The 26,858-nt window shown below is 49.2% G+C and overlaps 2 protein-coding genes across 4 annotated transcripts in view; one reads left to right on the top strand and one right to left on the bottom strand.

Annotated features, from left to right (window-relative positions):
* Positions 1-4,614, bottom strand: part of MAP2K6 (mitogen-activated protein kinase kinase 6) — a 54,126-nt gene extending 49,512 nt beyond the window's left edge. For both annotated transcript variants that reach the window (XM_032199582.1, XM_032199580.1), the window contains exon 1: positions 4,504-4,614. In XM_032199582.1, coding sequence (XP_032055473.1) covers positions 4,504-4,519 — 16 coding nt within the window. In that variant the 5' untranslated portion in view covers positions 4,520-4,614. The remainder of the gene's footprint in view (positions 1-4,503) is intronic.
* A 12,016-nt stretch (positions 4,615-16,630) lies between these two features.
* Positions 16,631-26,858, top strand: part of ABCA5 (ATP binding cassette subfamily A member 5) — a 31,783-nt gene continuing 21,555 nt past the window's right edge. The window contains exons 1-10 of one of the 2 annotated variants that reach the window (XM_032199846.1): positions 16,631-16,792; positions 19,746-19,933; positions 20,411-20,524; positions 21,271-21,475; positions 22,596-22,754; positions 22,954-23,051; positions 23,395-23,624; positions 25,105-25,246; positions 25,740-25,928; positions 26,271-26,418. In XM_032199846.1, coding sequence (XP_032055737.1) covers positions 20,420-20,524; positions 21,271-21,475; positions 22,596-22,754; positions 22,954-23,051; positions 23,395-23,624; positions 25,105-25,246; positions 25,740-25,928; positions 26,271-26,418 — 1,276 coding nt within the window. In that variant the 5' untranslated portion in view covers positions 16,631-16,792; positions 19,746-19,933; positions 20,411-20,419. Of the gene's footprint in view, positions 16,793-17,011; positions 17,107-19,745; positions 19,934-20,410; positions 20,525-21,270; positions 21,476-22,595; positions 22,755-22,953; positions 23,052-23,394; positions 23,625-25,104; positions 25,247-25,739; positions 25,929-26,270; positions 26,419-26,858 lie in introns of those variants that run through there. The other variant, XM_032199845.1, reaches the window with a different exon arrangement.

The following is a 26,858-nucleotide window of genomic DNA, read 5'->3' as shown; positions in this document are numbered from 1 at the left end:
TATTTACCTCTGTGTTATTCCTCATTTTCCACCTTTAAGCTCACTTTAGATGTGATCCCTCTCCAAGAGCCTTCTACAGATGATGTTACAGTTCTTTTCAGCAAGAGAAAACAGAGAACTGACCCCAAATGCACGTTTAAAAAAAAAAAAAAAAAGCTAAACAAGCAAACAAAAACAACTCTGTAGTCATCTTATGTATTTGCAACCACAGCACACAACTGACAAGTCTGCCTTGTGACTTGCAAGGTAATTGTGCTCCATTAATGCCAATGCTCCTGGAAGAATGAAGTGTCTCAGCCCTCTAAATTACGCCTGTGGTTTTAATTGAGTATCATTTGCTTCACCTTAGCAGCTTGCGTATGTGTCACGGGAGGGAATTCACCCCAGAGGAAGATCCTTTTTTTTTTTTTTTTTGGCGACTAAACGAAACAAACGAGCACCACTTCGTGTGGCAGTGAGAAACCCAAACTTTTTTCAGCTGGGAGGAAAAATCACGTCTTTACTCCTTTTCCTCTGCGACTTATCACTTTTATGGCTATAATTACTTCTATAGCTTGAGCTTTTAAATGTTTATATATTTTCCTAGCCCTGCTGAGCAGCATGCTCAGCTCCGGGGAGCTGCTGCCCTGGCCACGTTGCCGGCTCTCGTGCCACCTCGGTGCCAGGACACGGGACAGGGCACCCCAAAATACACTTGGTTTCGGCACCCCAGCACTGCTGCCTGCAGCAGAGGGTTGCCAGCACCTCCAGCAGCACTGCAAGCAAATCCTTCCCTGCGCAATGCACGGAGCAAGACAGTGACTGGAGGCGCTCAGCTGGGTGCCTCGGTCCCCCCTCACTCAGCTGCACCATGCAGCAATTTGGTTTTGTCAGACATTTCCAGCCTAGTACTTTCCACCCAGGCCATCTGCTTTGCTTTCACCCCATGCTACTCAATTCCTCCAGCACTGCATTGCACGAGACTTTTAAATTCCTCTGTGTGCATCTGCAGCGCCAAACACGGGCAGACCCCACCACCGAAGCAGACAGGACATGCAACAGGATGAGAGAGCGACTCAGCAGGGTCTCTTTTAAAAAAAATAAAGATAAAAAAGCATGCAATTTGCACCGAACTGGGTTGCATTTGCTACTAGGCCAAGCCTTGCTAGGCTGGCACCTCCCTGGCCATGCCGCGGCGGAGCCTGCCCTTGCCAAGCGCCGCTCAGCGCGGTCATGGCGAGGCGCTGAGGTGGTGCTGACGAGGCACGTTGCACAACCTCCAGCAGCCTCGCAGTGCTCACAGGTTAATTTGACACTAGCAAAAACCTGCCACCTGCCCGGGACAGCGCTTGTTTTTTTTACAAGAGCTACCATTGCAGATTTGCGTTTTGTTCCACGGCAATTTCTAGCTGGAAAAAAACAAACAAACAAAAAAAAGAGCATTTTGCACGAAATGTGTTATTCTGCAGAGGTGCAGGGCCTTTGGTCAAAGTCCATAGGGTACACGCTCAGCCAGCATCACGTGGGACGTGGTTCTCAGGAGGGCAGGATCCCTTTGCAGCCACAGCACACAAAAATTGTCTTCGAAGCAACAAATTGTGAGAATTAGGAAAGAGATCAATGAGCGGCAATACCCGGTAGCTGCACGTACCTCACTTCCATGAGCCATTTATGAATTACTGCTCTAATGGCAACTGTTTCCCCTTCTTTTCTCTTACTTTGGCGGAGAAGTTTGCATATTTGCAGGTTGCTCCTCTGATGTGGGCTCCACAGGTGGGTAATTCCCCCGTTACGATGAATTTGGAAGGCTCCCGAACATATCTGCTGTCACCAGAGTTCAGATTTATAGCCTCAAACTGCGTCTAGCTTGTAATTAATATGGACTTCCGCTTTTTTTTTTCTTCCAAAATAATATCCTATTAGTCATGACAGCCAAATGTTCCATGTTTAGGCAAGGATCCAGCCCCCGAGCCACTGCCATGGCCCAGCCCCATGCTCCAGAGTGGGCTGAGGGACCCTCGGTGCTCGGAGAAGTCTTGTTTTCCATGGGCTACTCCATCCAACTAAAACCACTATTTTGTAGCTGAAGAGAGGAATGGAAGTGGAAAAGAGCAGGCGTCAAAACATGAGAGCTTGCAGCCGGTCGCGTGCTGTGGATTTGATCCATACTTTGTCAACCACGAAGCCTTGAAGTCCATCTGAGCGCAGGTGGCACCGCTGAATATTGCAAGCATGATGCTGAAAGCATCTTCTGCTTTCTGCTGCGGCCAGGGCTGAAGGGAAGTGCAGTTTCCACGCTCCAGGCAGAGTTTTGTCTCCTCCAGCAGCGCCGTGGCCGTGCAAGAAGCCGCTCTCCGTGTGGCACAGGTAGGGGCTGAGGAGCGGGGCTGCGCTCAGCCTGGCGAGGCTCTTTGCAGGGAAGAAGCCCTCTCATCAGAGAGCAGCCCTCTCGATTACCGTCCCCCCCCGACAGGCAGCACTAAAAAATTAATCTCTGCCAAATTCTCAGAACAACTTTGGAACCAGTTCAAAGGCAGGGAGAGGGCTCCGCAGCTCGGCAGCTGGCTGGAGCCCTGCGCAGTATTTTAGAAAGCTGACGAGCAACCTCCCCTGCAACACGTGAAAGCTGATCCCGAAATGCAGATTGTGGCTCATTTAATTCATCCCGGGGAGCGATACCTCGGGTGCGAGCCCCTGAGCCTGCAGCCCCTTCCCCAGCAGGACCTGAGCCCGGACAGCTGAGCGCGGTGAGTTATCTGCGCCAGGAATTCCGGCCCCGGCGCTCGCGTTGCAGGGCAGGAGATGGACGGAAAACGGATTCAAGAATGATGCCATTCATTGGGATCGTGTTCTGTGGGTTGGCTACTTGCGTTTGCCCATTTTCCTGGTACTGAGGACGGACAAGGCCAGCGCCGGCGTGCGTGGGGGCTGCGTGGTGCCCCAGGGGTGGGCTGCGGGGACACCCCACGGGTCCCTGCCCATCCCTGGCTCCTTGTGGCCATGCTCTCCCACCCCAGGCTTTGCAGGGCCCCAAAGCAAGCAGCTGCTCCCCACGCAGCTCCTGCCCCCATGGGTCCTGCAGGGACCCTCCTGCAAGCAGCAGCGAGCTCCGGGTATCATTGCGTTCAAATTTTGCATTATCAAACTTCCTTGGCTCTTTCCATTGGAAACTTTTACAATTCCCTGCTTGGCTGGAAAAGATGACTGCAGCAAACCCAAATTAGGAATAAATTATACAACAACTTTACATTTTTCTTACAAAGGAAAACTGTGTGGCAAGAGCTGTGAAAGCACCTCCTTCCTATGTCCTCCCAGCGAGGCTGGCAGTGGATGGCCACCGACTTTGCAGACGTCTCAGGAAAACAACACAAAACAAGCCCAAAGCCAGCCCCAGTCCCAGGCTGGGGGCTGCTGTCACCCCCCAGGGCATGCATTCCCTCGCCCCCTGCTCCCCACTCCGCGTGACGGCCGCAAGATGCAGGAGCAGGCAGCTGCAAGAGCAAATCCACGCGTTCAGAGGAGCTCAGAAAGCTGCATCTGTGTGGCCGGGCGCTGACATATGTGCATCTATTTTCACAATGAATGGCCGGAGCAGCAACTCCTGAACCATCTCCGCCTGCTCCTGCAGGGACTGTTGCATTCCCACAGCAGTTTTTGCAATATTCAACTCCCCAGCTCCCCCCCCCCCCTTTCCCCGACACGCAAGCCCTTGCAGGACACAAGGCAGAGCGAGTCCGGAACAACCACCGAGTTTAAAAGCAAGCTCCAGCCTTTCCCACGCTGCTGGCAAAAAAATCACTGCTGTCCCCTACCCAGCCCGGCCCCTCCCGCTGCATCCCAAGCACCGAGCCCCATGCTCCAAAATGCCAAATAAAGCCCCCCCTGCACGCTCTCAGCGATCCGGTGCTGCAAAGCACACCACTGCCTCCGACCAAAAGTTACAAAATATTACCGGGGAGGGTGCGAGGGGGGGGGAGATCGCTGGAAAATGATCTCAGCCCTGGCACAAGAACAATACTTTCCCATGGAAACATAGGTATATATTTAATTCCTGGTAACTCCACTCAAGTTTCACCTTTCATCTCGTCCACGGACTTCTGTAAAAGTTTCATTTAATTTTGCACTTGCAATTAGCTCTAATTCTCATGCACCGTGCCCCTTTTGCATGCACACATCCAGCAGCAAACGCAGCTGCTCTTCAACACCCTTTATCTGTCCTGACTGTGCAAAAGGCAAGAAAAAAAAAAAAAAAAAAAAAAAAAAAGGGCTCAGCAATCCCCGCAGAAGAATTCAAATAACGTCAATGCACAGCTGAACTGCGAGCCCTGCCTTACAGGAACTGTGTGTGTGAGTGCGTGTGTGGCTGCAAAAAGGCACACGCTAAACAGGAAATGCAACTGAGAGCCACTGAAAAGCCTCAAACTTCAAAATGCAATTGCATCCCGACAAAATGCATGCATGCACTGCGAAATGCATGCACGCCTTCTTGCACGTTTTGCAACGAAACGGAAGCAGGAGCCTTACCTCTCGCCTGAGACATTTTCCCCTTTGCTTTGCTGGGGGGGAGGGGAAGCACAAAAGACTTTGCCTTGCCTCTCCTCTGGAGCTAGTTTTGCAACAAAGATGCGGACTGCAAGCGCCCAAAAAAAAAAAATAAAATAAATAAAATAAAATAAAAAAAATCTTCGTGCAACGAGGGGGGGGGAAACTCCTCCCGCCCGCCTGCTGCAGCAGCACCACCAGCAGCACCAGCAGCAGCAGCAGCAGCTCTCCTTGCAGCTGGGAAAGGGGGGGGGGGGGGGGGGGGGGGGGGGAAGAGAGGAAAGCCGTGCAATTGCACGCTTTGCAGGAGCAGCTTCGGGGGCGGGGGGGGCGGCCTCCCCCCCCTTTGCTTGCACGGCGAGGGCAAGGCTGCGCTGCACCTACATGATGGGCCAGGGCTGGCAGCTCGCAGCTCCAAACTTGGGAGCCGGGGGGGGGGGGAAAGCAGAACGCGGAGGGGGGGGGGGGCGCGCATTGCGCTCGCGCGCCGCCGGCGGCCGCCGCGCAGCCTGCTGGGAGTTGTAGTTTTTTTTGGTAGTGCCCCCCCCGGTGTTTCGTTGCCTGCAGGGGGCGGCGCTGCGCTGCTGCGCGCACCCGCGGAGGCTGCGCGCGGAGATGGGGGGGGAAAGGGAAGGAAATGGGGGGAAATGGGGGGGATGTGGTGCTAAAGGGGGAAGGGGGGGGTGGGGGAGGCGGTCGGGGGTGGAGTGGTGCGGTGGTAGGGCTGTGCTGGGGGTGGGTTTGTCTGAATTGAGGTGGGAGTGGGGAGGGGGTTGTGTGCGCTGCTCGGGTTGAGTCCCTGCTTGCGCACCTGCGTGCATCCCTGCCTGAATGCCTGTCTGCATCCCTGTCTGCATCCCTGCCGGCAGCTCTGCATGCAGCTCTGCATGCATTCCTGCCTGCACCCCCATGTGCATCCCTATCTGCACCTGCCTGCATCCCTGCATGCATCCCTGCCTTCATCCCTGCTTGCATCTCTCTGCACCTGCCTGCATCCCTGCCTAAATCCCTGTTTTCATCCCTGCATGCACCCCTACATGCACCCCTGCGTGCATCCCTGCTTTTATCCCTGCCTGTATCCATGTGTGCACACTTGCCTTCCCCCCGCGTGCATCCCTGGTTGCATTCCTGCTTGCATCCCTGCTTGCCCCTTGCATGCTTGCCCGCCCCGCCTTCACCCCTTGCATGCATCCCTGCTTTCATCCCTGAATGCACCCTGAATGCATCCCTGCGTGCACACTTGCCTTCAGCCCCACATGCATCCCTGATTGCATCCCTGCATGCGTTCCTGGCCTTCATCCCTGCCTGTACCCCTGCCTGCACCCTGCCTGGATCCCGGCCTGCACCCTGCCTGCGTGCCCTGCCATTATTTGGTGCTCCCAGCCCAGTGCTGGCTGCAGGACACAGTTGCTGCTGGCACAATTTTGCCCTGGGAGTTACCGGGTGCAGGGAGAAGGCGGTGGCTGCTTAGCACATGCACTTCCTGGGTGGATTCTCGGGCTGCTGTGGGACTGGGGAAGTGCTCGGGGATGAATGCAGTGGGATGGCCAGGATGCAGGCAATGGGGGGTGAGGAGGTGGCACCAGCAGGGCCCTTGTAGGCAGCCCCATTGCCCCCTCCACATGCTGGGGTCAGGAGGGTGTTGCTGACCCCCTGCAGAACAGGGGATCCTATCGTGGTGTCCTGCTCACCACAATGAACATGAGAAATTGTGGTGGAAAAATGCACTGGAAAGAGCAAAAAATATGCGTTCCACTTTGTCCCCGTTGCTTTTAGATTTTAAGGCACCACCAGAGACAAACCTCTCGTCCCTGCGTTCGTACGGTGCCAGGGGCTCTGCACCGTTGTGCACAGCACGGCGGTGGCAGCGCAGCTGGTCTGAGGCACATCAGAAAGCATTAAGGATTTGTAGCCTTTTTGTCTTCTCCCCTTGCAGGCAAAGCAGATGCAGCGAGCGTGTCCCAAACCTACGGTGTTGTGCTTTTTTTTTTTTTTGCAGGGCTCTAAGCCACGTGGGCCAGCTCGGGCCCTGTAGGCTCGCAGGGAGGGGGGGATACCCCACTGTGCAACGAGGAACCCCGCTTGGAGAGACCCTAGGGAAATAAAAGCTCTTGGCCTTCCTAAAGCAGCCCTTAACAATAAATATTTCATTATGGGAACACTGGAACGGCAACAACAACATAAAACAACACCTAAGTGATAAGAAATGTGCGCTTTAAAAGTATTTCCAGCTGAATTAGTGGCATAGATGCTCGGTTATACCCAGCGAAATGCAGGTGGCAGAGGGGAGCCCCGAGGTAGGAAGCAGCACTGCCCCTTCTCCTGGGGGTTTTCCTAGGGCTGGCCAATGGGAATTGTCACAGAGCTGTGTAGAGCTTTTCAAACTCCTAAATCCTGCAGGCTGTGCCCGAATTCCCCTTGTCCCAGGCAGGATTCACCCTGCTCCTCTCCAGCAACAGGCCCAGGACCCCCAGCTCTTCTGTTCACACCATCTCTCCGGCATGCAGCGCTTCCGAGCTGTGGGTAGAGAAGAAGGCCTTTTGAGGACTTGTTAAGTAATTTTTTAAGCACCACGGGAGCTGCTGGCTGCAGGTTTTGTTTACAGCAGGACGCCTCGATTTGCTGCGGAGCAATTAGTCCGGCGGAGCAGACGCCGAAGCAGAGCAGAGCAATCTGTTCTCCAGCGGCTGCAGACCCAGGAGCCACGGGGAGGCGACCGGAGAAGCCTTGTGCAAGGCTGCGCCTCCCAATACACCTAATTGCCTTCCCCAGGAGCATCGCTTTAATCATCCTGTTGTGGCAATAAGCGGTGTCCTGCCGCCTGCATACCTGGGCAGTGACTTTTTGGAGAGCAGCTCACCAGCTGGGCTGCAGGACGCATACAGGAGGTGGGGCATTGCATTTATCAGGGTGACGAAGCCCCTGCAGCACCCGCTGTTGCTTCCCTGCCCGTGCTCCGCTGATGTGCAATGCCCATCCCTGGGATGCTCGTGCACCAAAGCAATGGTAGCAAAAAGCCACGAAATCAAAGCTCCTGGAGAGAGATCAGCTCTCAGGGAAGTTCGTTGTATGATGGATCCACGAGGCTGCACGAAGAGATGTGATTTTCAAGCCTGGCCATAACTTCTCCTCCAGCACTGACTGTCTCTACGTCACCCTTTCAATTTTATGCATGGTTATGGCTTGTTTTTTCCTCCTTCAGCTTGCTCCCTCATTGCTAAGAGATGAATTTGCTGCAGAAAAGGAAAAAAAAATGACAAACACACCATGGTTTCAGGACACAACTGAAAATTCTCATCTCTGCACTTGTAAAGAGCCACTTTGCACTGAGGTACGGATTTGTTTTAGGCTTCCCAGCCCACGCTTTGATCAGGGTGATGGAAGGCACGCTGTGCCATGGGGTGTTTTGTCCAGGAAAAATACAATTAGAGGTTTTGTTTTCAGTGTTTGCAGGAATGATTGCTTGCAAATAATCTACAGGCCAGAAATGAATCCCAGCGCTGTGTCCACAAACAATGCAGGCTCGAGGAGCGTTGCTTCTTGGAGCCCTCCTGCTTTGCTCCTCCAGCATTTCTTTATCACCACGTTTCCATCTCAGCCACCTGGCTGTTTGGCATATGTTCCTCCCTGTGCCACAATCCTTCACTGCAGGTTGCTGCACCGAGCTCAGCAGGTGCAGATCCCGGCACTGTGTGTGCTTTGTAACCACCGAGGCGCAAACAATGCAGCATAGAGAGAAGCAACGTGGTGCCTGCAGCCCTGCTGAGCTCCTCATGCCGGGGCTTTTGGGCTCCAAATCATGCTCTGTACAGTGCCTCAGGGTGCAGAGGCACTGCTGCTATTACCTAAACTCGGTGTGTATTTTGGGTGATGACCTATGCATGGCAGGATAGAAGTCACAGTGCCTGGGAAGCAAGATCTTCCCAAACCAATATACTTCGTGTACGAAAGAATTGGGCAGGAGGAGCATGGCCAGGCAGCACCCACAGCAGGGAGATCTTGTGCTATCCTACCCTAGGCAATCCTCTCCCCTAGGCAGGATCTTGAGGAATTTGCAGTCATTTTTTGGCTGAGATCAACCCCAGCAGAGGTGATGGCACGAAGACAGGCGGACACCAGCTGGTTCCCCCCTGCTGCTGGAGCACAGCACGCACACCTCACCTCTCCTCCAGAGCACAGAAAGCATCGGTGCTGAGCAGGATGAGCACTCTGCTAGCCACAAGGCAGGCAGACGGGGCTGGGCTCACCTCCAGCAGGTGAATTTGCCCCAGGAGTTTCTCCAGGATGAGAGGGGCCAGCTAGGCAGAGGGAGGCTCTGCGGGGACAGCTGGGGATGGAGCTCAAGGAAAAGCCAAGGCAAACAGCGGGTGCAAATGCTGAGGAGGAGAAAAATGCTTTACGAGCGAGGAGGTGAGAAACAATGAGGCGTCCTAAACACGGCTGCTTCTGGGAGCAGAGACCATCTGCTCCTCGTCCTGAATGGTGCTGGGCGATCGCCCCCGTTCTTTTGTTCCCCAATTTAAAGGGGATTGCAGGCTGGGAGTGCTGTGAAAGCCCAGCAGAGTTCCTGAGAGTTCAGCTCCGCCAGGGCTTTTGTTCTGCCTTGCCTCTGCTACTTTTTTCCTTGGTGTTTTCCCTTGCAGCCGCTTGCATGCCACGTGTTTTCCCACTTCGGATGGGTAGAAATGCAGGGGGACACCGCAGCCAGCAGCGTGCTGCCCCTGGGCAGGTGGGGAGCTCGGGGGGACACTGACCAGAGGGGCAATGACCAGAGGCTGAGGGCTTCACAGCTCATAAACGTGGCAGAGGCCGATATACAAAACCTGCTTACAGCTTAGGAACTGAAGAAATAATGAAGTCTTAGAGGTATAACCCCTGCTGGATAAGAGCGAGGGGCTGAGCACACTTTTCCAAGCAAAATGAGGGCAGTGCTGGTCTCTTTTAGGCTAAAGAAGAGGGGTAGAGATTAAAATGCTCTATCTCAGACCACTAAGAGCCATGCCATGTGAGCCAGGTCAGATGTTTTACCATTATTTTTGAAAAAAGGGAGGCTGATGACAAATTAAGCAGCCTCATACCACTGGAAATCAGTCAGCTGGGAGCTGCTTTTCCTTTGCATGCCGGTGTGGGTTTGGATGCTGTGAGTATTGCCTGTTTGTTTCCTCTTTGGACTCCCTCCTATCTGCACTCCATTTGTATGCATATTTTACATATATACAATTTATGTACACGTTAAATATACACATGTGTTTATGTAAAATAGCTCCTCCAATTACTTTGGTGAAGCAATTGACCAAAACGCATCCTTCGGGCACCTCAGGAGCACTCAGGGCAGCCTGCAGCCCGTGCTTTGCTGGATTTGCAGGGCTGGCGCTGCTCCTGTGGGCACGTTGGGCACTGCCAGCTCTGCCAGGGGTCTTCAAATGTCTTTTGGGGTCATGCACAGCACCTTCAGGCTCAGTAGCAGTAAGATTTTGCAGGCATCATTTGGAGACCCAGCAGTGCGGGTGGGACAGGAGCAAGAAGCAAATCCAGACTTCCCTAAATTCTGCCTGGGCATGAACATCCAAGCCTTTTGGTAAGGTTTAGGCCAGCACCACACACCCTGCACCCAGAGCAAGGAAGGAGCATTCAAAACGACCCCGTTAAGTTTGCTGCAAGACCAGGGTGCCCTGAGCTGCCCCAGAGGAGCCCCAGGGGCTGGCGTTTGTCCCCATCCATCCTGGGCAGAGCCTCCAGGAGCTCGCAGCAGTGGCTGTGTCACCGCCTGCAGATGTGGCTGTGACCTTCGGCCTGGCGGTGGCTGTCCCCGTGTGTCACCTGCCTCGCTAACGCCCGGCTCGCTGGCTTATCCGTGGCATTTGTGGGGTTTTTCGCCTTGTGGCACCGCTCTGCACTTTGGACTTTGTTTCTCGCTACTTGTCCCTGATTCCTTCTTTCCGCCGGTCATGGAGGATGGCAAGAACTGAATTCTCAGGACTAATGTTTAAAACCTTACACCAAACTTTTTTTTTCTCCTTTTTTTTTTTTCTTTTTTTTTTTTCTTTCTTTTTTATTTTTCTTTCCTTTTTTCCTTTTTTTTTTTTTCATTTCCTTTTTTTTTTTTTTTTCCAGCAAAACAATTTGCAAGCTGTGTTCCTTCAAAAAAAAAAACAAAAAAAAAACAAACAAACCACAAAGCCATGGCTCATTTTTCTGGGCCACTTGGAAGCCAAGGGGCACCCAGCAGCAGATGCAACACCGAGAGCATCTCGGGGTGCCTGCACACTCTCAGGGTGGGGATGCTCCCATTGCTTGGTGTGTGCAGCCCCCGCCATGCCAGCGTTTGGTGAGGTGTTTTGTTAAACCTTTATTATATTTACGTAGCTCCCAGGGTAACACGGTCTGGAGGTAATTACTGGAGAGGGCTTTCCTCGCGAATGTATCTGAGTAGCCTGTCAAAACCTGTGGTGGTGTTCTGTGCTCCTGTTTAATGTGGTACAGATTTGGATGTCTCACTGAACAGCTCACGGGGGGCTTGCACAGGCACTGGTAGTCCTGGTGGCCACCAGCCCCATGCTGTTTGCAGGGGCTTTGCCCTCAGGAATCATTTCAGTGCCCCAGCCCCATCTGCATGATGTTTCTGTCCACAGAAGCCAGTCTTGCCCATGGTCTGGCCTCAAATGTGGTCACCTGGTGATTTTTTGGTTGCAGGTGCAATGCACAGTGTCCCACCTAGCTGGGGTTTGGTAGGAAACCACCTGGAAACTCCCCGTGCTGAGGGTGCAAGGGAAGGAGAAGCCCAAATCCTCAGAGCCAGAAGCTCACGGCTCACTGGCAGCCAGGGAGAGGAAGGAGGAGGAGGCCAAAAAATGCCCTCCAAAAAACAAATAATGCAAAAAAAATGTCCTCCAGCACGGTTGGATGAGGTTGAGCAGCTCCAAACGAAAGCAGTGCTAAACAAGGACAGGTAGAGACCTCTGTGTGAAGGGATGTTTTTACTGGGCTGGCAGCAGGAAGCTTAATTTTATTTAAACAACATAAAGAGAGAGTATGTTTTAATACAAAGTCAGCCAATGCTGTGCTTCCTAAAACAGGAAATTGCATTTTATAACCTGTGTGGCAAAAGTGACAGGAAGGGAACACACCTGGTGGTGGGCAGGCGTGGGCTGGCCACAGGCTGCCACACACCACAGCAGAGTTTGCCCTTGGGCATCCTCTGGATGAGAACTTATCATAATTCTGCTTGTTTGCAAAACTGATTTAAAATAGACATTTTAGTTCTTTTTTCTACAAACATGAGGTATCGTTCCTGACCAGAGTGAGCAGCTTGTTTTTTTTCAGAGGACTTCCCTTAAAAGTCTTTTCTGGGCTGAATGTCTCTGTGCCAAAACTTTGGCCAAGATTGCCACTTCTTTCATGAAATTTAATTTTGAACCAGTTTGAATGTAGTTTAAAAAAAATGGATAAGGGCATTGAAATAAGATTTGTTTCGTATGTGGATGTCTTGCCTGCCATAAGCAAAACTGACTCAAAAAGAGTCAAAGCCATTTAACGAGCTGCAAAATGCTGCCATTCTCAACAGCATTTTATCCCTTTTCTTTTCATGGGGATGAGCTGCTGCTGATACTGGCCTAGGCTTCACAACCGTGCCCTGCTGGTGAATATCAGGAAGGGCTTTGGTGGCCAAGAGCTGGAGGCTTTGGCAGTGGCAGAGCGTCCTTCTCAGCTGTGTGCAGGTACAGCAGCTGCAGACGTGTAACAGGGAGTGCTGATGGAGGCTGGTGTTTGCACAGTTCAATTTTAGTCTCCTTACAGCTCACAGAATGAGGCAGCCCACTAAACTAGGTGCTCTGATTTACTGCTGAAGGGCTTCCCAGGCAGACAATCTGGGCTCTAGCACTAGATGATGCAAATGCATCATCTTTATGCTTATATGCAGGCTTATTGATGCAAGCGCATCATTTCCAGTAAATATGGAGTGTATTTTCTGTCCTACAAGCAATTGCCTCTGCTCTGGGGGCTGGAACAACTGCTTACAGAAAAAACTATCTGACTGCTGAGGATGTGCTCTGAGTTTAACCATTTACAGCAACCTGCCTGATTAATTAAACCCCCAGAATTCCAGCCAGGCTGCTTTTTTAACAGCTTTGCTTTGTTTCTATCCAGATGAAACAGAGCTGGGAGGCAGTTTCTCCATGCTGCCCTGCGGTCCCCAAAAAGCACACGTGGAGCACAGAGGCTTTGTCCTCCCCAGCAGCACCAGGCACACGGGATGTGCTGGCTCCAAACAGAAGTGGGACACGATGGGGATCTCTGGTTTTGCACGCAATTTGGTTCTAGCTGGCACAGTCTGTAGCAGAAATCCTTTGAGGAATTAGAAGAGCAGTTCTTTCAGCTTGCAGTGCAGGAGGAGCCTTTTGTTGGTCGGGAACATCTGTGCCTTCTTATTGCATGAGAAAACCAACCATGATCTACAGTATAATTTTATTTTTATTTTTATTAGTGCTTTCTGGAAAGTGAAGGCACTCTCAGCACAGCAAGGCCTCCCAGCAGCCGAGGTCCCGGTCCCCAAGTCCCTGCCGCAGGGGACAGGCACAAGCATACCGGGTGCATGAGCCAGCTCTGTGCAGGAGAAAATCGGCCTAAACATTAACAGGCAACAGGCAAGGAGCAGGACTCGAGTCAGCTCACAAGCAGGTGGTGAGTCCAAAGGAAAATGCAAACCAGAGCTCGGGTTTATCTGGGTTTGAATCTGAGCAGTTTCTGTGGTAGGCCTCTGCCTCTCAAAGGGCTCTGCAAAGCTTTGATAAAAAGAGAAGCAGTGAGGGAACAGCTGCTCACCTGACGGTTCTGCATCGCTGCACAAAATCATTTGAGCATTCCAGGTTGTTTTTTTTTTTGCAAACTCTGCTGGCTGTGCAGAGCACTCAGGGCAGGCATGCTCCCTCCAGCCGTGACATAAACGCCACCGGGCACAGAAGGGACACGTCCACCAAGCTGAAACGAGAATGAGCTTCCAGCTCGGGCCATTTGTCTCAGATGCTGAACTCGTTCTTTTCTCTGAAAGCAGCACAGGAAGGGCTGGGTACAACTCCCCGCTGATTGTCAGTAATAAAACCTGCTCTGACGTGGGCATCTGCCTCCAGCCCTGCTCCGTGTCCAGGTGCAGCAGGCACCGTGCAGCCCTTCTGCTGGCAGGCTGAGCAGGGACACGACCCGAGTATTTACAAATGGTCCTTTGCAGTTTTAACTCTTTTCTCTCTTTTTTTTTTTTTTTTTTTTTTTTTTATTTTTAAATTACAGGCTGAGGCACTGCCTACTCAAAGAAAGGAAATTCGGTTACTTCGTGCTTCCTTTCCAAAACGCATTGTGCGCATTAGGACTGCAGAGCACTGCGCGGCCGTTTCCGTAACATCCCGTGCACTCAATTCCCTGGGCAAGGGCCCAGTGGCCGTGCACGGCTTTCTGCAATGCACAAGATCCTCCAAACAGAAAGCAGAAGAGGTGTCTTTTGTGCCTGGCAGGGCAGTGGTGCCATTTGGTGTGCGCAGCATCAGACTCGGAGCTCCCCGCATACGGGAGCCACGAGGATGGGAAAAAATTCCCACTGCTTCAGCACAAGCCAGCATGCATTTGTGTACAGAAAATAAAGAGGGGACAGTGGAAACACAGCCAAAATACTGAGTTCAGGTGGTCAACATGCCTTTAAAGGTTGGAATTCTGCATTCCAAACTCAAACTCTGCTTATGCCGTGCAGGAACAGTGCAGGAGGAGCACCAGCGATCATGCTGCCGTTATCCTCAGCAGGGCTGTGCTGGCCCCAGGTAGTGGCTTCTTTCTGCAGCACCCCCCTCAGCCTGTCCCCTCTGAGCCTTCTGCTTCCCCAAGGACAGATACTGGAGGCTGAGGACAGACAGGCCAGAGGTGCAAAGACACAGTGGTGGAGCTGCCCCGCAGCCGAGGGCAGCAGTGAAGCGCACACCAAGCGTGGCCTCGGCACACCCCTGCTAATCTCCCCACCTTTTAGAGAAGCTCAGCTCAGGCTCACGTCTGAATTATTTGTTGTTTTGCCTTTCATCATCAAACTCGTGTAATTTATTGTAAGCAACAACTCTTTCAACTGCAGCGTGTTTGCACTGAGCAGCAGGAAGAAACGTCCCAAGGTCTGAAACAAACCCATAAATGTTTCTGCCTGCTCCCTAACCCTTGTGTCTCCAGGTGTGAACTCACCTCTTGTTTGTCATGGACTGTTTTGTACTGATGGAGCGAGGCTGCTGCAGAGGTAGAGCCTCACAGTTTGAAGTAAGCAGAAACTAATTTCCCTATAAGAAAACAGAATTTGCACTGCCAAGCCTTTGCCCAGCCATTCGCGTGGTTTTGTTGCATGGTGCCACTACCTGGGTTTGGCTGCTTAGATCTTTCCCCCAGTCAAACAGATGGAAGTGCTTTCTTTTGTCTTCAAAGTTCTTTTGCTAAGAAGTAAAAGCTGGAGAGGTTGCTGGCGAGTGCTGTTTGCACTGAGCAGTGCCCGTCCCCACCTCAGATGCGGGCTCCCTTTGGTTTCGAACAAATTACATCACCCCTGCCTTTCTGCACCTATAAACGGAGATCGTATTTGGGGCATTCGAATGTACAGGGCTGTTGGAAAAATTAATTCGGTAATGGTTTTAATGTGCTTTGAAGATGAAAAGCATTGCCCTACATCAGGTGGTAACTGCTCTCCACAGGCTTTCTCCCCGCTGTGCTTTGACTCCCTGGCATGGACGGGGTCCTGGCTCCAGGGCTGTCTGGCTGCAGCAGCACCTGGTGCAACGCCTGGTGCAAGTGGTGTCCCCTCTCTGAACACAAAATATATTGCAGGGGATTATCTTCACGTGTGTTAGAGCCCAGGAGCTCCAAATTCTGCAGCTAGAACATAAATATGAGCAGTTAAAACTCTTCAAGCATAAAAAGAGACCACAACAAACATCAAAGTGACCAGAAGAATTCAGCTCCAGCCAGGCTTCTTTGCTCTTTAATGCTAGTTGGATGACGATAACAAGTTTGCTTTTGTTTTTATTTTTTTTTTATTGAAGCTCCAGTTATGCCAGTGCATTTACTCAGTATTCATTAAGCAAAACGAAAGGGCATTTTTTAAATTAGATTGCTTGTATCTACTGCTCTTTGTTAAGGTGGAAACGAGAAGAAAAAATATTTCCAGTTAAAGCCTTTCTGATAGCTACTTCTTTTTTCTTTTCCTATTTTTTTTTTTTTTCCTAAGGGATTGCTAGCATAGAGATCAGGCAGAATTTGATCATTTTGTACGTGTGAGGTATCCCAAAAAGCCTGGACCCAGTGCTGCCCAGCCCAGAACCACACTGCTCTCAGAGGACACCTGGTGGAAGCAGCCTCCTCCTCCCCCCAAAAACAGCTCCCTAAAAACAGCTCCCCAAAACCAGCCCATAGGATTTCTGCTGCTCTGGGGCTGGCGGCAGCAGGGAGCGGTGGGGAGGTGGGGAGAGGTGCCAGAGGTCCAGGGGGAACGCGACAGGGAGCAAAATCTGCAGAAGGCACACGATGAGTTGTGAATATTCCTAGACAGTGCAGGTAAAAGTGTGAATGCAAAGGATTCTGCATGGCCATGCTAGCCACACCTGTAAACTGAGGTTTCTGGTAAAATATGGCACTTTGAGACCTTTTTTGTTCTTGCAGACACAGATGCAGACTCCAGATCTGTTTTCCAAGTAGAAATGCTGAGCCCATGCTGTCATTACACTGCTGCACTTCAGTGCAGCCATGCATGATGCTCGTGCAGCTCCTCAGGTGCACAAACCCAGCTCAGGCAGAGGCTTCCAAGTGCTGGCTCCAAACATCACCTACCCAACGCCATGCTCTCCCGGGGGAGAGGCTGCTGCCTGCAGCCGGTGCGTGCTGGAGCACCGGGAGCTGCATGCACACAGCATCCCTGCTGCAGCCCTCCGCGACACCTCTGCCTTCCCTTTTTCAGCAGATCTGGGAACTAGGCGGCAGATCGCTCTCGCCGTGCTTGGATCGTTCAGATCTCAGCATTTTGGATCTCCGAGCATCCTGTTGGGCAGCACACGGCCGGGCATGGGCTAAGGCCTGGCCCAAGGCTGACGAGAGCGCTCACTGCAGAGGGAAGGACTCAGTGGGAGCCATCACGCGCCAGTGAGCCACGACGGGCGACGACACCCAGCCAGAACTCAGCGTTTGCATCCAGGGCAGTGCTCCCAACGCTTTAATTCCATTTTTGATAAGGCGAGCAAGCAGCGGAGATCCCCCCAAGCAGGTAGGTAGCAGCAGCACGGAATCAATCACGGCGGCTCCCTCTCGCCCCTAAACCCCCGGGGCACGCTGAGGACCCCCCGACACCTTCCAGCACCCCATTTTTTGGGGCTCTTCCCCGCCTAGGGCGGCTCCTGGAGGGGCTCCCCCGGGACCCCCCGGGGATGCGCGGCCGGGAGGCTCCGCTCCGCCCCGCTCCGCCCCGGGGCGGCGGCTACGGCACGGCACGGACCGGCCCCGAGCTGCGGCCCCGCTGCAAACGCGGCGTTCCCGAGCCGATCCGGGTCGAGCCGAGCCGGGTCGAACCGGGCCGAGGCGGTGAGTGCCGGGGGGAGCGGGCACCCCCGCTGCGGGTGGAGATGGGGGCTGCACCGGGGGAGCGACCCCCGAGGTGGGGAGGGGGTATAACAAGGGGAGGGAGGGAGGGGGAAAAAGGAAAAAGGAAAAAAAAAAATAAAAGGGAAAGGGGAAAACGGAGAAAAAAAAAAAAAAAAAAGAAAAAAAAAAAAATAAAAAAAAATAAAAAAAAAAAGAAAAAAGGAAAAAAAAAAGAAAAAAAAAAGGAAGGAAGAGGAGGAGTTTTGCTGCACCTGTGCGCGTCATCGCTGTCTAGTAAATGCTTCGGCGTGTTTATTTCACTATGCGTTTTTTCGTTGTGCCTTGTGTATTTCATGGCACGCCGTGTATTGCGTTCTGCATTTGGTCGTGACACGAGGGACCCGCTCTGCAAGGGGCCGGGGGGGCCGGACCCCCGCAGGCAGCGCCCCCCGAGCGGGGCCGTGCGCTGCGGTGTAGGGTGGGGGGGGGTGTTTGGGGTCTAACCCGAGAAACAGCTGCTTCCTTTGGGCTTCGGGTGAGGAAGGAAATTCAGCCTTTTTTTATTATTATTTTTAATAAGCATAAATTTAGCATTTAGCTGAAATAACGTTAAGACCAGTAAAGAGCACATCTGGAGTTTTTCTTAAGTCTCATTTAAGGTATTGTCTTCTTTCAACAAGATCTGTAATCTTATGCTCTTGTCTTTCTGCAGGTATTGTTGTTCAGGGATAGATTTTGTTTTCCTGGAGCCACAGTTCAGTTGGCTGAGGCTCTTCTGTTTTTATTTTTATAAAATACAGGTGTGCCATGCAGCAGTAAAGCATATATAGGCTGACCCTTAAAACCTTAAAGAGAATTATGAGGTTGATGTCCAGGGAAGAGAGGGAATCCTTCCTAACTAAGCTGATCGTCCTTTTTCCCCTGTAAGAAGCACAAGCATCTGCAGTGTGGAATTAAAGTATGAATGCAGTAATTTCCTTGAGATGCCCACGAGTTGTGTTTCAGCCGCTGCTCCTATCAGCGCAAGGCCACAGGGAAGTGGCTAAATTGATGGGGACATTTGCAGGTTAAGAATCTTTTCATTTTGTCTATTGCACTTACTCAAATAAATGTCTTGGCAGCCTTTCTCTTTTCCTATTCAGCCGATGTGTTCGTTTTCCTGGCCTGGACTTTTTGGGGAGGCTTTATCACCCAGCTGTGGTTCTTCACTGTTCAAGTGCTAGTTCCTCAGCGCTCTCAATAGTGTGCTATGTAGCCTCACCAGCTTCTTTGGAGATGGCAGATGTAGTATCAAGAAATGAATTAGCATTTTTAAAACGACTCTCCCTCTAACCTAAGCGATGTAAATTGAAGGATGGAAGCGTTCCAATGAAGATGTGGAATTGCTGTTGTTGGTTGTGTTTTTTTTTTATTGGTTGGGGTTCTCTTTTTTTTTATTGATGGATAGAAAATAATTAAAGAAGCAGCAAATGGCCTCAGTGATTGAATTTGATTAAATCAGCCCTGTCAGTTTTCTGTATTTCATTATAAATAGTGAAGTGGGACCGAGGGAAGGGTTCGCTGCTTTAATGCAGCCGCATAGCATTGAGTAAGGACCTCAGTGGAGCTTCTCCTCTTGTAAGTGCTCTTGAAATCTGCTCCTGAGAGCAAACAGTGGAAGTCCAGGCACTTAACAAAGAGTGTTGCGAGCAGAGGGAAGAAGCACTTTGGTTTTTATGACCTATATGTGACAGCTGCTCTTCTGGATTGTTTCTACATGTCTCCGCCACCATTTTGCATCGTTTTTTGGTTGAAGGTATCTAGAGATGCTGTATGCAATCTCCCACAAGAATTAGTTATTAGCATAAATTGGTATTTAAGCACTTCATTTTTTAAAAAAATCAAAGAAACATTAATTTTTAAAGTAGGTTCCCTGGGCTTTTACTGGAAGCACTTGAGGCAGTAGCGGGCTCCCTTCCAAGGCATCGGTTTCAGCGCTGTGCCGGCGGCTCTCCTGTGGGTCCTTGAGCCTCTGGTGCCTGCTACAGCCACGGCCCAAATCCCACTGCTGCAGCCCACCTGCACCGAGCCCAAGGAGGGGGCACACAGTGACTTTAGTGGCAACAGTTGGCTTTACCCCTCTTTTCTTATCAGATATGCGTGCCCCAATACTGCTGTCCGTGTATGTGCAGTTTGCTCGGAGTGTTTCAAGCTGAGCTGATGGCAGCGGTGCTGACATCTGAGCAACCTCATGTGTTTCTTCAGTTAGATGAGGCCAGCACTCCAAAAATAGATTTCCATATTAATATGCTGCTGAGGGAGGAAGCTTAAACTGTGTGTTGTCTAAAAGATAACAGAGAAAGTATGTCCTGCTACGGAGCTCCCAGCATGCAGTCACCAAAAACAGGAGTCTGCTTGTTGGAGAAGCATTGGTAACTAAAAAGCCTGGAAAGCAGATAAATTCTTAAAATTTAAGACCGTGTTTTGGGCGAAATGTTGAGAAAAGATGTAGTCGCTCCCCTGTGGCTTGTAGGCATTGCAGCAGGTGGGACACGTGGAGCTGGAAGTGGTGGTGACAGCTCAGTCATCAGGCCCGGTGGAACCCTGCACCCATCCTGCTGTCGGTGTTGAGCAGCTCACGATTGTATTTCCACCTGCAGGTGAGGAGATGGAGAGGGACGTGCACGGAACCGTGACCCTGAGCTGCTGACAGCAGCCTGCTGGGGGTAAAGGCAGCTGCTCACCAGCTACGTCGTGGTGGAAGGGGAAGAGCAACTTCAGTTGTCTTCAGTTTTTCCAAAAGCTCCTGTTCAGCACCAGTGCAGCGTGCAGCTGGCCTAATGAAAAGGTAAATCAGGAGAATAAGTAGTGCTGGATCTGCTCCAGAAGTAAAAGGGGTTGCTCGTGGTAAATTGAACGGTTATCCTGGGGTGAGGTGTCTTGTTTTTTGATGCGTCAGTCTGGCTGGCTGCCCTCAGCTCTTGGACACGAGAATTATGTTCCGAGATAAGTACTTTTGTTTTTAATTTGTATGTAATAAAACAAAAATAAGCCCGGGTTGGCTTGGATCCCATCAGCTTGTGTAGAGCTGACCCTGCCTTTGGGTGGGGATTGCTCAGATGGCACCCCGACGTCTCCCCCAGCCAATGTGCCCAGCTCTCTTGTTGGAAATGAATACTATCAATTTCTTGACGCAGCAGGCATCTAACATACACACAAGTGGACGTTTTTAGAGATACTAAATGATGCAGCTGCCTGGCTTTTGCTTTTTAAATTATCTTGTTAATTCATGTTGTTTTTTTTTTTAATTTTTTTTTTTTTTAAGACTTGAAAAATGGCGCCAGATGCTCCGAGAGAAGCAGGGGTATGGAGGCAAACCAGAGCTCTCTTGTTCAAGAACTGGCTTGTTAAATGTAGGACAAAGAAAAGCAGCGTTCAGGTGAGCGGGGTGCTGGCTGGCTGCTGGCTGCCTGTCTGTGGTTATTCGGCACTGAAGTGGTTCCTGTGTTGAGGGCAACACTCACTTTTATTACAATACTTCTGAAGCTTCGTGGTTTGCTCTGAGTTTTGGTTGAAATAGGCTTTTTCATAAAAAATTTCATGATCCTTTGGCTGGTTATTTGTCCCAAAAATATAAGGCATTATGCAGAATATGTCCTTGTATTAATAATGCAATCTCACTGCATTTTCAAAAACATTTTCACCCTTCCTAGAGATCAGAACTGGCCAGGGTAGCAGGACCTCTCCAGAAGATTTTTCTGTTGTAACTGTTTAGCCATGTGCACAGGTGATGTGTACGAGTTTTGAGGTGAACAAGAGTCAGTCGAATGCTTGACTAATTGTTTAATGGATTGTGGGTTGTTTTGTTTCTTTCCAAAGAGCATAAGCCTGCTGATATTTGAGGCATGCAGAATTATCCCTTTGTATCATAAAATGGTTTCTCAAGTTACCAATGCATGCGATTAAAATCCTGCTTCAGTGCCAGAGAAGGATTTGGCATTGAAATCACTGTTACACTGAGGACATTCAGGGAACTTTTCGAGAACGTTCAGGAAACTTTACAGTCAAGTAATTAAGCTCACAGTCTGTTGTCTAAGCTTTGTGTAACTCGGACAAATTATTGGTGATTCTTGTTTCTACGCCTGCTCTTGGAAGTTTTAATTCGTCTCTTTCTTCTTGGTGCAGGAGATCCTTTTCCCACTCTTCTTCTTGTTTTGGCTCATTCTGATGAGCATGATGCATCCGCACAGGAAATATGGCGAGATCTCCAATACCAACCTCGGTACTCTGGACACCTCCATGCTGGTGAATTTTGTCGTCGGATACACGCCGCCCACCAGAATGGCACGAGAAATCATGAAGAAGGTGGCTTTTGATAACTTCGAAGACGGTACTCAGAACTAAGCAGTTGTTTTTAGTTGTTTTTTTTCTGAATATATCTCATGCTGTGGCTTGTGTTTAGAGAAGGAGCTTGCTCTTGCTGCTTGCTAATGATAAGATAAAAAGTGTTGCTTTTCCGTCACAGAGAGAGAACAGACTGTGAAGGCAGTTTTTGCTTGGTTGGCAAATGTTCTGGCACTGCCTCCTGAAAGTGGTTCCCATCCTCCTGTTGCAGACAATGAGTGTTTTATAGCTACAAAAAAGGGTTTCAGAGGGCCCAAATGCAGGGCGCAAAAAGCCCTTGAACCACCCTAGGGTTGGTTACACCTGCCTGTGCCATCCCAGTGCAAATTCAGGAGATAATGCTCTCCTGCAGATATTTTAGGTTGAATTTTCTATCCCGTAGCTATCAAAACAACTTTTTTTTTTTTTTTAATGACAATTCCAATTAACACTCTCACCTTTTCTTTTGAAAAGTACAGATTTATGTGTGTATATATATATATATATTTAAAGTGCTTTGTACAGCTGGCACATCTAGTCGGAACTGATACATCCCAAACCATTCTGATGTATTTTTAGTTTGGTATCTTTCAATCTCTTCCTGGTGGTATTCGCACTTCAAAGGTACCGCTGAGAAGCCGCACAGCCTGATGCCTGTGTTTCATTACGGGTATCCTCGTCTGCTTTCTGCCTTTGCAGTCCATTTCCCTTAAAAACTGTGGCTGTGCTTGGCATGCAGAGAGCTGCAGTTCTCAGCTGAAGGTGGTGGCAGAATACCCTCTTGTCTTGCACATAACCCTATGTCCCAATTAATCTGCCCTTCTTGAAACACGGTGGTGCCTGAGGACAAGAAAGGATTGGGGGGGAAAACTCGGGGACGTTCAAAAGTGGAATTCGTATTTTCCTTTGAATTGCCTACCCCACTACTGAGCTACAGTCTTGCATGTTCCTGTTCAGGAAAATTCTTCCTTTACTAGGACAAAAATACAGTTCTATATATATCCCAAACCAAATAAATCATTAATGATTAGCATGGCTTTTTTTTTTTTAAATAAACAGCGTTGCACAGTTTTTCTTCCTGTTGCACCGTTACCTAAGTCAACACGATAATTTCTTCCACCTCACAGGCATCATCACGGAGGAATATTTAAGCGAAGAGGAGCTGCAGGAGGCCAGTGCTTTCAAACCCTCGAACTTTGTGGGCGTCGTGTTCAACGATGCCATGTCCTACCAGCTGAGGTTCCCCGATACAGTGGCTATGACTTCTGTGTACACGGAATCGAGAGGTAAACATGCCGCCCTTACATGTACTCCATAAGGGGATGAACTTGAAAATCAGACTCTTTTTTTCTGTTGGCTTGATGGTGTGTGTGTATGTCATGTTTTGGAAGTTGTTCCCACCTCTTACAAGGTGCGGCCTCAAGCTGCACCATCTTTATGTTGGGGCTGGGGCTTGCTCTTCAAAACACCTTGCTTATTCTGCAGCCAGTTGCTCCAACCTGCGGAAGGGTTGTGAATCGGTGACGTACTGGAGCTCAGGATTTACAGCTCTGCAAGCCTGCATCGATGCAGCGATTATACAGGTCAGTCCGAACAAATAAAGCAACGAAACCACTGAGGTTCAGCTCCATGAGCTGCCAGGTTCTGGGTGGTTTTGTGACGTTGTATATTAACTGTACAATGCCATACCGAAAATCAGCTTGAATCCAATGAGCTGGCAGACTGCTTCACGTGTTTTGCCATATTTTATACAGAAATGTTCTTGCCCAGCTGAATCACACCGACATTCGTCCTTGTGTCCAGATGAGCCCAATTCATCAGGGCAGGCATTAACTGCAGGGCTCGGCGGCAGGCACCTGTGAGTGCCTTAGAGCAGGGCTGTGAAACCAGCCACAGCATTAAAACAGCTTTTCCTTTTCCTCGCAGTTGAGGACCAATCAATCCGTTTGGGAACAGCTCGAACTGACGAGAGCAACGGTTATGGGAGAGGCGGCGGTGGTGGAAATCGACAACTTTCCTCGTGCCATCATTTTAATTTACCTAGTAATTGCTTTCTCGCCATTTGGATATTATTTGGCAATTCATATTGTGGCAGAAAAGGAGAGGAAGCTAAAGGAATTCTTAAAAATATTGGGACTTCACGATACTGCTTTTTGGTACGTGAGTGTTTGGTATAGCCCATTCTTTAGAGAAGAATTATAAAAAAAATAACACTTTACAGTAAAGCTCTGCTATCCTATCCTCAGTTTACCAATTATATTCACTTAATCAAATTAATATTGCAGCAACCTAAAGGTGAGGTGCTCTGCAAAGTCTAACATAGAGATACGGTATCATAAAAACAGGAATGTTTCAGTCAATAAATACCAGAGTAATGCTGCTGCATTTATCCATACCAAGTAGTGCCAGATTTGGAGGGATTATAGGAGTTGCAGCATGGTGTTTTTGTGTAGTTTGCTTTTATCGTTGTCAGCACTTTGGCTCAGTAACTCCTTTCCTGGAGGATCAACAGGTAACACACAGTCTTTCTTCAGAGCCTATCAGCAGCGTTTCCCCAACACATAATTAAGCCAATCTAACTCTATAATTTTAACGTGCCACGAAGAGCAGTCTAAACAACAAGTTTTAATTTGCTTTCTTACTGTGAGGAAAATTGTCCTACGCAGCACAAAGCAGTTGGCTTTGTGTATTTTTTTTCCAAATAAGAGGACGTACTAATTCAAACACATTGATAATTGTAGTGATAAAAAGGGGTTCACTTTCTGCTTCCCACAGTAGCCTAGAGTGGTTTAGCATTGTGCCCCGCTGCACCATAACAGCCAGCTGCGGCTGTCTTTTTTTTTCCTCCTGGTTGTTTTCATTGTGTTTCTGTACCAGAGCCCTTTCCTGATGTTCGGCTCTGTTTTTCTGCGGTGCCTCCTTGGTGACAAACCTCATTTCCCACGGGTCTGATCCCTTGTGGCCGTGCTGGTCGGCCGCGGTAGCAGGCTGCACGTGTCCCTCCTGAGCATTGCAGATGTTGAGAAAATTGTTCTACCTTTCTGCTTCAGGGACTCCCTGGGTGAAATGGGTGTGATCTGGTAATGCAGCTTCTGCACTGGAAAAAAAAATCAGAAGCATGTTTTGGAGGAAATGCGTTATTTTTACTACCTGCGTACAAACTGCATCTGTTTGCTGAGGCCAGAGTTGCTCACAGTCTTGTAACACCGCTGTCAAAAAGGGAAGGATTTTATTACCTGGCGCAGCTACCGGAATGACTAGTGTGTTAAATTTTAAATAGAATTTCTTTAATTATTGAAACCTACTGCTCAGTTACCCTCTTCTGGTTAAACTGGGAAATTAATTATGCAAGTTCAAAAAAAAAAAAAAAAACTAGAAATCATGAATTGTGTAATTGTTCATCTTTTGGAAGCAGTGGGTGCTGATGTCTGTGCCCTGATGCTCAGAACAGTCCCAGGGACGTTTACAAGAGCCCTTTTCATTTAGGGGCTCTTGTTTTCTCGCAAGCCTGGCCTGTGGTGCAGCTGCCCGGAATGTGAAAGAATTGTAGTTCTAGCTGGTTTTGCATGTGAGTAGTTCAGGATGTGAATTCATTCATTGCTTTCTGTTCCTTTTTTTTTCCCCTTTTGCTCGTAGGCTTTCTTGGGTGCTTCTGTACACAAGTCTGATCTTCGTTATGTCCATTCTCATGGCGGTGATTGCGACGGCCTCCTCGCTCTTTCCCCAGAGCAGTGCCTTTGTGATATTTCTCCTTTTTTTCCTGTATGGCATCTCTTCAGTAAGTATGCCTCGGCCATCCCATCCACAGGTTTTATCCCCTCTGATCTTGTTCTCTCTACTAAACAGTCTGGAACAAACGTCACTTCCTTAGGGCAAGTGTAATGTTAAAGCCCTAATTAATAAGGAATTAATTTACACAACAAATTGCATGTGTGAGTTCATAAACAAATATTTTTGCATTGGTTGCTTATGATCTGTCACTTAAAAAAAAAAAAGGGGGGGGGTTACTAACTGGAATGTACACACACACTCAGCAGTGTGGCTCCTTATTTCTATTACTTCAGTTTCTTTTGTGTGCCATCACCTGGCATCTTTGAGAAATCTGTTGCTCATGATGGTCTGTTTTTAAAGGAACTTGGGTTCATGTTGTAGTGACTGTACCAGGAAAATTATTTGATTAGCAGAAGCTATAGTCTTTCTAATTTTATTTTCTATACCTTGTACTAATATTTTTTAACATATTGCTCCTTTCTTTTTTAATCTGTTCTTAGGTATTCTTTGCACTTATGTTGACACCTCTATTTAAAAAGTCAAAGCACGTGGGTATAGTTGAGTTTTTGGCCACCCTGGCTTTTGGATTTGTGGGCCTGAATATCGTCCTGCTGGAAGATTTCCCCAAGTCTTTTGTGTGGGTTCTCAGCCCCCTGTGCCAGTGCAGCTTCTTGATTGGTGTTGCACAGGTAAAGAACCTTCTGCTTGGACTGCAGCTTCGTAGCAGTCATTTGTCTTGCAACATTTCTGATAGGTAGTCATAGAGATATTCTTAAATAGTTTGATTTATTTATTTATTTAATAAGCAGATGGTGGGGAAAAATGCACGTCTTAATAGCTTCCCATGGCAATTCTAATATCAAGTAAAACCCAGTGCACCATCAAGCAACTTTATGTTGTTGCTGTGATCTTGGTCACTTTTTGACTATTTGTTTTTTCTGTTGCTACATTCTGCACCCTTCTTGTCATGCCTTGCCAAGCTGGTACGATGTGGGTGTGTAACATCTCGGTCCGTGCATGTTTGTTGGCAGGTCATGCATCTGGAAGATTATGAAGATGGTGCAACTTTTTCAAATCTAAGTCATGGTCCTTACCCACTCTTTATCTCACTTATCTTACTGGTGCTGGATAGCATATTTTATCTGCTTGTAGCTGTCTACCTTGATCAGGTCATTCCAGGTATGTTCATGAGAGAAATCAAACTGAACTGTGCTAATGTCATGAATTCCCAAAGTACTGAGCCCTCTGGTTGAAATCTCTGGTGGAGCTGGGTGGCATTTCTGAACTCCTGGGTCCTTTCCTCCTGCCCACTGGGTTCCACAGTGTTGGCATGCAGTGTTTGGCTTGATTCTAGCTGTGGAGAAAGGAGATAGTGCTGTTCTTTGCAAGTAAAGTTTAAAAAGTGACTCGGGATACTTTTAGCTGAAATAAGTTATATTCTGTGAAAGTTGGGATATGGGAGGAAGGAGTATTAGCATGTTTAGAATCGATGGTCTTTAAGTATGTCAGCTAAACCTTGTCTCCATCTTTCTAAAAGGCTTCCTTACTAGGCTAGCTTGGGTCTCAGCTTATGCAATTTGTTCTTACGGGATAAAAAAAAAGTAAAGACCACTTTGCCT

The sequence above is a fragment of the Aythya fuligula genome, chromosome 18 (assembly GCF_009819795.1).
Source record: "Aythya fuligula isolate bAytFul2 chromosome 18, bAytFul2.pri, whole genome shotgun sequence".
Taxonomy (NCBI): Eukaryota; Metazoa; Chordata; class Aves; order Anseriformes; family Anatidae; genus Aythya; species Aythya fuligula.
The sequence above is the reverse complement of the archived record's forward strand: the minus strand, read 5'-3'. Positions and strand labels throughout refer to the sequence as shown.